This window comes from Polyodon spathula, chromosome 24 (genome assembly GCF_017654505.1).
Source record: "Polyodon spathula isolate WHYD16114869_AA chromosome 24, ASM1765450v1, whole genome shotgun sequence".
Lineage (NCBI taxonomy): Eukaryota > Metazoa > Chordata > Actinopteri > Acipenseriformes > Polyodontidae > Polyodon > Polyodon spathula.
Window position 1 is genome coordinate 11,977,767 of NC_054557.1, and position 11,136 is coordinate 11,988,902.

The following is an 11,136-nucleotide window of genomic DNA, read 5'->3' on the forward strand; positions in this document are numbered from 1 at the left end:
CACCCCTGCAGTGACTGCATCCCTACAGGGTGCCTTTTACCTGAACCAGTTTGTGAGGGTCATCATGACGTAGAGCGTGGCGAGGAAGAAGACGAAGTGGAAGAAGGAGTAGCTGTAGGTCACACGGTCCGGCCGTTGTGGATCACCTTCTGACCGCCCTTGTTGTCTTCGACCTCAAACACTTGCTCTGGGGCGAGCCCCTGTCTAAAGAGCACAGGCACTGCGCCCCCACATATCAGACAAGCCCACCGACATAAGTGGCATCAGAAGGGAATAGCTTGCCAAATTCTATAGAAAAAACAGCGTTCAAAGTGACACTCTCCTCTCTAACTACTCACCATCTTTCTCGGGGCAGCAGAAACAGCAGATGGCTTTCTGGATAGGGAGAGAGAGAGAGAGAGAGAGAGAGAGAGAGAGAGAGAGAGAGAGAGAGAGAGAGAGAGAGAGAGAGAGAGAGAGAGAGAGAGAGAGAGAGAGAGAGAGAGAGGGATTACTCCTGGAGTAAACAGAATTCATCAAGCTGGTATTAGTGGTGTGCAGCTGCAATACGTAGCCATTCAGCATGTCTAAGCACTGTGCCAAATCTCAGCTCGAACAAAAACCCTCCAGAATGACCCTCGCTTACCTGGAACTCGTATCTATAAACTTTAATCATCCAGAAGGGTCCGAACATCTCGGCCAAGTAGGAGGCTTCATTGCTGCCGGGAGAGGAGAAGAATTAAAAAGGAAATAAATGCAGACAAATAAAGTCCATTGCTTTCAACCAGCCCCCATTCAAAACGATACCAGAAATCAGCCAGCCATTGGCCGCATTACCTACCATGCGAAAAGCACACAGCAGTACATGATGCTGGCTCCTACGATGGCTATTACATTGTCCTCAGTCTGCTGCCCGCCTTTACTGACGATCGGGAAACACACACTCATGTTCCAACCCTGGTGCTCCACTGCAATTCAAATCATCAATGCATAAATAATGTTCTAGGATGTGCCAATGCATAGCTTATTAATTTTTACACCACTGCTAGGTTACCAAACAACAATCCACAGCTACTATATCCTCATACAGTGATATAAAACATTATGCTACCAGTTCAAATAAACACTGATTTAAACCAGCAATAATAAAAATAAATTTACTGTACTGTAAATCAGCAATAATAAAACACATATCAAGGCATTCCTGCACAGTTTGAAAAGAGCAAGCCCTACAAATGAAAACATGAGCTAATTATAGGGGTTTATCAGCAGCCTTGACATGCAATGCAGGAATTTGGATCCAACCACTGTAACCACAGCGAAGGACTGCAATGGCACAGTGGGACAAAGCTGTCACCTTCACCCCACAAGAGTCATTCCACTCAACAGCAAGAGAGCGCAAAAGAGGTAAGGAGCAAGACTGCCACCTTCTAAAAAGAGATAACCCAGAGAGATGGCAATCGGGTAAGATTGAACCTTGGAAAGCCATTTTGTTTCTGTAACAAGTCAGTGCAGCTACCCAAACTCCCCGAGGACAGCAGACACAATTACAGTCATGTGTCAGGAACAGCCCTCACAGCTCTCTCTCCCAACTGCAAGAGACTCCTACTGATGAAGAGACTGCCCTGAAGAGAGACCCTATCATGTAATGATACCGGGTCACTGCACTCTGCCTGCTCTGCAGTGATCCCTGTCTTGGAATGAGTGCAGAAAGACTCAGAGGCCACATTCTGTACCTGCTGCACAAACAGAGACCAGTGTAAAACTATACTACATGTGAAACATTCTCTGGTCCGTTTATCTGCACCGATGCCCCTGACCCGATGATCCTGTACAAATGGGATTTGCCATTGGAAGAATAGTTTCATATTTTGATGTAGTGGTACCAATGGTATTAACTAACATTACACACTGGTAATGCATTGCTTTATCATCTCCATGCTGTGGCAAATATCATGCCATAAAAGGTCTCGGAAAAATGGACCTGGGCTCATCACTCTGCAAACTCTTTTTATGAGTGCAGTACATGTTGACAGAAAAAAACCAGGAGGAATTTCTTCAGCGGACCTTAAAATTGAGAATGCTGGGATTTAGAGAAACGAGTTCTATTGCCCACGGTCTTGGGAGGGGCACATTTTTCACATTATCAAACTGATATCATCAAAAAGTTACAGTTGCCCCATTTTTGAAATGTGAAATACATTTGAAAGCAATTACTGTATTTGAAATTCCAGGTGAGACACTGACAGGTACCGGTGTGTTGAAGGTGGAAGGGCTGACATTGACAGGTTTCCTGCTCGCCGCGTCTGCGCTTTGATACAAAGACAATTAACAATCTGCTGTCAAGGCCTGAAAGGCATGGTGTCTCCTCCCAGCCTGCTGTTTCAGGCAAGAAATGTCTTGCAAACCCCCTTTTGAAATTACCGCAATAAATCAGTTTAGTGTCAGGTGCGACAGGTCTCTGCTCATGCAATAACCGCCCTTGTAGTTAAGATTTTATGGTGGGAAGGTAGAGCATTACCAAAGAAGAAAGCACTACCCCAAGGTAAACTAGCCTGACTATTCCATTCCCATTAAAACACTAAATAATGGTTTCCTAGAGGCCAGGTTTGACTGCTCTGGAGTGGAGACAGGTGAATGCATTCATCAGCACTGGGAAAGCAAGCAACTGAAATCCTAGAAACTTGAATCACAAATAAAATAACCTATTGCATAGTGTATATGTAAATCCAGTTGTAATTCTCACTAGTGTGTGAGCTGAATTTACAAAGTGCATCAAACTATTGTCCAGGTAGAAATAAAGAACTAGCTCCTTAGCACCAAACAAATGAAACCCTATAACCATCACCTTCGTTATAACATGAGTCCCTCATTAAGGAAGTACACAGTGCTGGGGAGAAGTGTTTAGCAGCAGTAGGGACTAACAATGAACAACCAGGTGTGCATCTTAAACAATCACTGCTCACTATAATAGAAATCATAACTCAGGACAACATAAGGCATTACAAAAAAGGTGTTTTACAACTAAACACCTTTATTTTTCGCTCCCCATTTATCTTGTGGTTTACAGATGAAATATATAAAATAAAAAAAAGAGTTCAAGCCAACTTCATTCTCATCCAAAGCAGAGATACTCTGCTTCTGTCAAACTAGTGTGCTTGCTATTGATTGTTACCACTATATATATATGAATGGATTTAACTTTTCAATTACCAGCAGAGATAACCCAGTATACCGGTCAGCTGTCCGCTAATATAGTTTCAGCAGCTCCTTACCCAAAATGTAAACCATACAAAAACCACCAATAGAATCCACAAACCTACATCTAGCTACAATAGTAAGGTTACCAATAGGACCCGAATGAGCTGAAATTAATTGATCCCCACCAGTGTGACATGTCACTTATACACAAAGTTCACACAATACCATGCTGCCTGTCTGTCTGTCTGTCTGTCTGTCTACAGAGGCGCTGCTTCTTACCTGGCTCCGGATACAGCGAGACAGCATCTGAGCACAGGCTGAGACCCAGTTCGATGTAAAGTTCAGAGGTCAGCAGAGGCAGGGGGTTAATCATACACCAAAATGAACTGCTTGGTTTTCGAACAGAAGTGTCTCCCCAACTCCAGCACTATTCCCCTGGGAGCTGCCACAGCGAGAGCCGTGTTCCCAGGGAGCAATTATCTGGGGTAGAGGTGGGGGTGCAGGCTGACTTATAAATGAAGTGAAGTGTCTGTAGAATTTGCCAATTATCTTTGAGACAAGACTGGTTCCATCAGGACGGTGGTCACGGTGGGCCTCTAACCTGCCAGCCACTTCAGCCTCTTAGGAGACAGCAATAGCCAGTGCAGGAACTGCTCTTAAATCATCCACTACAAAACAGTACCGATAATGTGCTGAGCTCTATACAGCATCATTAACCTGGCATTTCTCGTTTTACTCATCAGCTCTTCCTGTTGCTAAAAGCAATGTTCGCCTGTGTACCTAGCAGTGCTATTCTACCAAGACTTCAGGAACCATTACTCGTCCAGATGTTTCTAGTTCACACTGGACAATACTCAAAATTCTTAAGAGATTTTTTTTCAAATGCATTTTTATTAATAGTAATATTGTGTGCTGATCAGGAAAGTGGGCATCCAATGAGCCGCATTCATTTAAATGTTACACAATGTAATGTTTGTTTCAGGTGTCGCGCTTGTATCACGTGACGTCTAGTGTCCGAAGATGCAGTAAGACTGAGTTCCGCCCCCTTTTCGTTCCGGAGTCAGTCGCAAACATGGCTGCAGAGGGAGACGTAGATTTGGAGCTGGAAGCCGACGAGAACTGCACGGGAAAACCGGTTGAGAAACCCCGCAAACATGACAGCGGCGCGGCCGATCTGGAGCGTGTCACCGATTATGCGGAGGAAAAGGAGATCTCCAGTTCAGACCTGGAAACGGTAAGGCCGGCGATGAGACCGACAGAGATACGCGGGGCGAGTGAAGAAGAGGCCTACTGCGTGTGTAAAACACTGCATAGACACCAGAACAGAAGTCGGGAAGTATCGCTCATTTCTAGTGGAGTGGAGTGGAGTGGAGTGGAGTGGAGTGGAGTGGGATACGGTTTAAATGGTCAAATAAATATTTAGAGAAATAAGAAAAAGGTGGAAGTTATAGATATAACGCCAGAATGTTAACAACAAACAGAAATGTGCTACAGCGACACTACAGAGAAACAGCTCGAGGAATACAAAAAAACTATAGTAAATTTCAACTGTAGTTCTTAGTGTTTCCACCATATAACAGTTAACTACCTTACAAATTTACCACAAATGTCTTCACTTCATCAGTTAAAAAAAAAAAAAAAAAAAATACTGTTTTTAGTATTGTGTGCTTGGGAAATGAAAGCTATGCAAATATAGTTCAATAATACAACATTAACAACTAATAATAATAATAATAATAATAGCTAATAATGTTGGGCTCCTTTTATGAAAAATACAACTAACAAATAATCCATGCACAGAAGTACTTGCTGTACTCTGCATTCCTGATACGCTCAGCAGTTGCTCTTTATTTAAAGATTCGTGGATTTCTTTTCTCCAGGCTATGTCTGTGATCGGAGACAGAAGGTCGAGGGAACAGAAAGCTAAACAAGAAAGGTGAGTACAAATGTTTTCATCTCGATTCCCAACTCTACCTAAATCTCTAAACAATACCTCACAGTTACAGCTGGAGTCTTTCTTAATCTTGCTCTATGCTGCCCTCGTTCTGTCTCTGTCCTGTAGTTGGAGGCTAACTTTAACAGGCACTGTATGGTGGTTTGTTTGTGAGTGCTAACAGCTGGAAGAGATTTTAATGAACTGCACTTGTTTTGACAGAGACAGAGAGCTGGCCAAGGTCACCATCAAGAAAGATGATGTGGAGCTCATTGTAAGTATGAGGTTAGGAGGCATAGCAAAAAACATAGTGCTTGGGAGGGACAATCATGATTGTTTATGGAAGCCATCGTTCCTATTCACTGATGGCGTTTCTTATATATCTAGTATTCGGTAAACAAGCATAACCCTAGGAATACACTTCTTGATCGTGATTCATGATTTGTTCTCAGATGACAGAGATGGAGATTCCTCGAGGAGTAGCAGAGCGCAGTCTGAGGGAACACATGGGGAATTTGGTGGAGGCACTGATAGCGCTCACAGACTGATTCCCCTGCACATACCAAGACACACAATTGAGGTTCCAGAGAACCGCTTTCAAAGATGGACCGGGCGTTTAGAACCAAGAAATGTCTTGAGGTGGTTTTGCTTTTCTGCAGGCTGGAGACAGGAAACTGTTTGTTGGACTACTTTTTCCCTAACACCACGGCATTGACTTTGATTGCATTAGATCAAACTAAATGGACAAAAATGTATGTTTGTATTTCAAGAAACAAAATAAATGCATCACACATATTTAGCTGTGACTTTGATTTTTAAGATGATGCAAACTTCACTTGTAGTCCCACCCTGTCCAATATCCGATTAATAAAACTGCTTCTGTTAGGCAACCATGTCTAAAGCACCTAAGCAACAAAGTTGAACCACATTTACAGTAATATTTTTTTTGGTGCCCTAAATTAAACCAAAAAAGGTTGTATTTAGTTTTAAAAACACCTTATCTAGAAATGCATAACACAAAGTTGTGTACAAATAGTCTAAAGCAGTGACTGTTGCACAATATTTACATGCAAGTATGGGTCTCAGGTATATTTTGAAGATACAATCCTGTTACTTATAAGAGCTGGATGCCAGTTTCCTGAATAACTAGATTACTCGCTATTCTACCAGCAATACTCATAATACAAGTTATCCTCTGCATGAATGTGGGTCCATTGAAAAGTGTTTAAAGCATTGGGATAACAATAAAACAATTAATATTCTACTTGCTACAAAATTAGCAAGTGTTAGGATTTAGACCTTCATGTTTAAAACACTGCAATTAATTAGTTTACAAAAGAAATATCATTAAGGGAAGAAAGGGTGTTTACAGTGTGTAAAATAAAAATAGGAATGTTAAACAAGGTTTATCGATTGTACGTGATGGAAAACATTTAAGGGTGACTTTACAGCCTCCAACTTACACTGATCTTGGACTATCTAACCTAAGGCAACACTAGATAGTCAAAGATTAGTGCTTATTCAGGTCTGTGAAACCAAACCAAAGAACATTATATGGCCATGAAATCTACAACAGATAATGGGTCTATATTGTGCTACAGCCACTACAGATTACAGTACACACTGCAAACAGACATTTATTTTGATGTCATTTCTTTAATTAAACTACATAAGTACAATGAAATAGTCAACGTATCATAAGGGGATAAAGAAAGCTACTTCAGTCCCGTTAGGCAAGCAGTAAAATCTTGAGATCCTCTGCTTCGTGGTAGCTCAGTGTCAAAGCAAACAGAAACGACAGAGCAAGGGCTTTCCTGGGTTCCTTAAAGTAACTTATTTATCATTGAAGTCATTTTCCATGAGTGAAATTTATTCCAAGTCAATATCTTGCCTGGTCTACAGAGTCTTTTGAAGGGAGATGTGAGGGAGAGGGACAGATCCTTGAGTTGGAGTGTCCTAGAAGCACACTGCCCTGCAGCAAGAAATCAAATTTTATTGACAGCACCACAGTCTTCAACTCGAACCCAACACACTCCTCCGATGCTTAGGTCTTCCTCTTGACAGCAGGTCTATCAAACACATCCCTCACGCCCCCGGCCTTCTGCTTGAAGAACTTGCTGTTCTGTGCGGTCTCCTGAGCCCAGGCAGAGTCAAAGGAAGTCGTGTCCTGATCCACCAGATGGGTGTACTTAGTGCGCCCGGAGCGGCCAAAATTCTTGACCTAAAAATAAACACAAAAATATTAACAATTTGTAATAAAGCTTTCATATTTTCTTGAGCAATATTAAAAGAAAGTTAGAAACAGCTGTACATTTCAACAACAATCTGCAATTTCCCCACTGACTACCACATTTAGACAAACTTTCCAGGGCATCTTTTAACATGCTCTGCTTCCAACCTGTCGTTATTTCTCCAAGTAAATTAGACAACGTCCCTTTATACTTCACGAAAGCAAACTCAAAAGGGTCTGTTTCTGTGAAGAACTTCAGTCTGATCTTGTCTGTGTCAAGCCTGAGATCAGTTGCGCCCAGCTCACCTGCATGACTTTGGGCAGGATGGTTTTGTTGAAGTGGTCCTCCAGTGTAGGTGCGCTGAAATCCCTTTTGAAAACATCCTGTTCCTCGTTCTGGAATCACACAAGAGATTTAAAAAAAAAAAAAAAAAGTTTTACAGATGGACAACACAATAATGTTTTGTAAAGCACCATTAGTAATAAAAACAAAGCTAAAACGAATATGTGCATAAGCAAGTTCAAACATACAGGTCTCCCTTTCTGTGCAACTAATAAGTTAAATGTGTCAAGCACATTTCTGAATCATGTTTTTAAGTTTTCTGGCTTGCAGTTTGCACCCAGTTCTGCTCTTCCTACTCTGTGCAAGGTACCCACCATGAAGAAGGCTCCTCTGTGGTAGTACTTCTGTAGGAACTTGTATTTGCCCTTTGACGCTTTGTTGGTGATGAGCTTGCCGTTGGATCTAAGCTCGGCTCTGCGCTCCTCCTCGGTGAGATTGTGGAATCTTTCAATCTCTGCCTTCTCACGCTCCATACTGTGGACACAAAGAACAAAAAACAGTCAGATCTATACTGAACAATTATGCAAAGCTAATTATATATTGGGTGGACACAGTTTACAGACTATAAGGACAGAGATAGAAAGTAGAAACGGGGTACCATTAAGCCTTAGTTAAAACCAGAAAGTATGAACCCTCTCAATACTCACGCTTCACGAGCTTCTCGGTCCCGCTTGATGCGTTTGAGCTCTCGGACCTTCCAGGCCTCGTACTCCTCTTCCTCATTCTCTCCATCTGTGTCAAGCGCCTCAAGTGCAGCGATCGTGCGTCGGTTCTCCTCAAACTCCTTCTTTGCCTCCTCCTCCACTATCTTCAGTGTATAGTGCCTTCGCTCTTCCACCTGCTTCTTTGCCTCTGCCTCCAACTCCTTCTGACGCAGCTCCTCTGCCTCACGCTCAGCTACAGTAGCACGGTCCTTTCTGCAGGGGTAAGCATCCTTAATACAAATTAATCATTACAAGCCCCGCTAACTAAAGAACCAGCACAGAACATGGATCAGGTTGTACCCAAGGCTAAGTTTGAGCAAACTTGATCTCTTCCCCCAAGAACGAAAACAACAAAAAGCTTTTTCCACACATACTCATGATAAAAGGAAGTTTAATTTGAACTGTGCAAGACAGGGGAATGGCAATCAGGAAAGTTTAACCTTATACCCCTTAATGTACTATAATACTTTATTCTTACTTTCTGATGAAGACCGGTTTGAGACGGGGCTCAGCCTCATCCTCGCTGTCTGTGTATTCCTCATACTCTGATTCCGATTCAGACTCCTCTCCGGATTTACCTTCCTCCTCCACCTCCATTATCTCCATGTCCTCATTCTTTCGTTCCTGAGCACGCTGGCGCATCATTGCTCGCCGCCGTTCGATTTCCTTGGTGGGGGGGGTAGACAATTAGAATGAGCAGTCTATCAGAAAAACTGCGGTGCCTCCAAACCTCCATTAGAGGCAGTATGCAAACCATAACCTACAGCATCTCCTCCTCCACAGTTACTGCCCAGCCACCCAGCAAAACACAGCCTATCCCAGCCAGGACTCACCTCATCATCCACTTCTTCCTCTTCCTCCTCACTGCTTTCCTCTCGGTCTGGGAGCCAGCCTTCCTCTTCTGACTCAGAGCTACTCTCCATTACCACCTCTGGCTCTGCGATCTGCCTGTGTCTTGCCAGTCTGTGGAAGTTGGGAGGACGGACGACAGTCTGTCATTTAAAAATCAATTGCTCTGAAATGTTTCATATTAGGTGGCTATTATTCACAAATCTGGAATTTAACAGCTCTAGTGTGACGCTCTGGGAAATGTGTGTGTATAGATATAGATTTCTATTTTTTTTCAGTTCATGTAATACTAAAGATTTTTTTTTGTTTTACTGTAGTTACCAGTTACAGGTTATATGCAAACTACATATACAGCTTGAGGCCCGTCACAGATTTAAGGAAGCAGCAAATCTGAATCTCTAATGGCGAGGCAGCATGCTAATGTTTCCTGGTACTGTACCTCTCCTCCACATCCTCACTGACACGATTCTGCAGACGCTTAAGACGAGGGTCAGAGACCACCTCCTCTTCCAGCTCCTCTGGCTCAACGTCCTTCCCCTTCTTAATGAACTGGAAATCCTCCTCTTCTTCATCCGAAGACTCCATGGGGGCATAATCGGGACGCTTTCCTGACACATAGCGCTTCACCTTCACTTTCTCCATAGAAATTTCACCTGGAAGAGAAAAAGCGACAGATTAACCACTGCGGGATATCAACCTACTGAAACACAAAAACCTATGACTTGGATTTAAGAGTCAACACACACCTTAACATAGCTCCAACTCACATTCACACAATAATGCATACCACATTAGGTAGCACTAAAGAAGCTTAGTTATACAACTGCTTTGAAGATATAACATTTGCCTTATTTTATTACAGTACCAAAGTATATCCACTAAACTTCAAATACCACATACAGCAGCCAGGCCACCGCATTAAAAATATAACGTTTGTTTACATTCGATCCATTTCAGACTACTGGCAAACCCAAGACATGATCAAAATGGTTTACTTTGGATAGACATATCACTACAAAAAAAAAAAAAAAAAAGACCCTGAAGGTGTTGACGCAGCAGGGTAAATATGAAAAACGTTAACTTAGTGTTTGGTTGTATAGCAAAGGCTATGCATTAACAGTAACTAAGAGAACCACACGCTGGGTTGTTCTAATAAATACTGCAGTAACAAACTGAGCTTTTATTGCTTGCGAATGGGTATTTCATAATTTTAATTTTATGTTTAAATTGAATTACTTGGGATAATACCAGGTAGCATGCCACTGTTTTTCAATATTTAAGCTTTTCATTACATCCACGAGTAATACTTATGGACGTAAGGCCTGGTCAAGCAGCGCCGGTCTCGATAGCTTACCAAATAACGATATGCTTGGTTCTCCATCGCACGAAGTCTCTCAGAAACAGCCATTGATGTGGAAAAGCGTCTGAAACTCATGGGCTGATTTTTATTTTATGTTTTACCACCTTGTCAACCTACAAGTGCACGCCGTATAGCAATGGCTGATCCCCGGCCCTCGATTTAAACCTAGCCCGAGTCGGATTCGCTTACCTTTCTCATTTCGGATCGGCACGGCTCCGGCCGTTGACTGGATCGGCGGCTGCTTCATGTTAAGAGAGTTCTGGGCCGACATGGCTGGCCGAATTGAAACTCAAAAAATATAAAGGAAAACGAATATCACTGTATTTGTGGGGGAAAAACAAAACAAAACCAAAAACTGCGATCGAGTCGCCTCCTTCACAGCGAAGCGAGCGAGTGAGTTACCGGATGTTGTTGCCCTTGATACACAGAGTGGTGATGTCAGAAAGGGGAGGGCTCTCAGAGGGTGAAGTCAACACTTTGTTCTGCGGTCGGACGCTCACAAACAGACGTGTATTTTGGAGCTTCCTGTTACTGCAA

The 11,136-nt window shown here is 42.6% G+C and overlaps 2 protein-coding genes across 2 annotated transcripts; one reads left to right on the forward strand and one right to left on the reverse strand.

The window, feature by feature from the left end:
- The first annotated feature begins 4,214 nt into the window (after positions 1 to 4,214).
- Positions 4,215 to 5,908, forward strand: LOC121299148 (huntingtin-interacting protein K-like). Its single transcript, XM_041226719.1, has 4 exons — positions 4,215 to 4,414; positions 5,061 to 5,116; positions 5,336 to 5,387; positions 5,566 to 5,908. Exons 1-4 carry the CDS (start codon positions 4,253 to 4,255, stop codon positions 5,659 to 5,661), a joined length of 366 nt encoding a protein of 121 aa, XP_041082653.1. The 5' UTR covers positions 4,215 to 4,252; the 3' UTR covers positions 5,662 to 5,908.
- A 552-nt stretch (positions 5,909 to 6,460) lies between these two features.
- LOC121299146 (microfibrillar-associated protein 1-like) lies at positions 6,461 to 11,136 on the reverse strand. The gene is made up of 8 exons (XM_041226718.1): positions 10,789 to 11,136; positions 9,679 to 9,892; positions 9,224 to 9,353; positions 8,869 to 9,056; positions 8,334 to 8,603; positions 8,001 to 8,160; positions 7,650 to 7,739; positions 6,461 to 7,334 (listed from the first exon to the last, which is right to left on the reverse strand). The coding sequence occupies exons 1-8, from the start codon at positions 10,868 to 10,870 to the stop codon at positions 7,158 to 7,160; spliced, it is 1,311 nt and encodes a 436-aa protein (XP_041082652.1). The 5' UTR covers positions 10,871 to 11,136; the 3' UTR covers positions 6,461 to 7,157.

Excerpts from the sequence above, each read along its gene's own strand:
- LOC121299146 (XM_041226718.1), bottom strand. The coding sequence starts at position 10,870 with ATGTCGGCCCAGAACTCTCTTAACATGAAGCAGCCGCCGATCCAGTCA. Across the intron at positions 9,893-10,788 it reads GCCGATCCGAAATGAGAAAG|GTGAAATTTCTATGGAGAAA; the intron begins GTAAGCGAATCC and ends TTTCTCTTCCAG. Across the intron at positions 9,057-9,223 it reads AGGAAGAAGTGGATGATGAG|GAAATCGAACGGCGGCGAGC; the intron begins GTGAGTCCTGGC and ends CCCCCCACCAAG.
- LOC121299148 (XM_041226719.1), top strand. The coding sequence starts at position 4,253 with ATGGCTGCAGAGGGAGACGTAGATTTGGAGCTGGAAGCCGACGAGAAC. Across the intron at positions 4,415-5,060 it reads CCAGTTCAGACCTGGAAACG|GCTATGTCTGTGATCGGAGA; the intron begins GTAAGGCCGGCG and ends TCTTTTCTCCAG. Across the intron at positions 5,388-5,565 it reads AAGATGATGTGGAGCTCATT|ATGACAGAGATGGAGATTCC; the intron begins GTAAGTATGAGG and ends ATTTGTTCTCAG.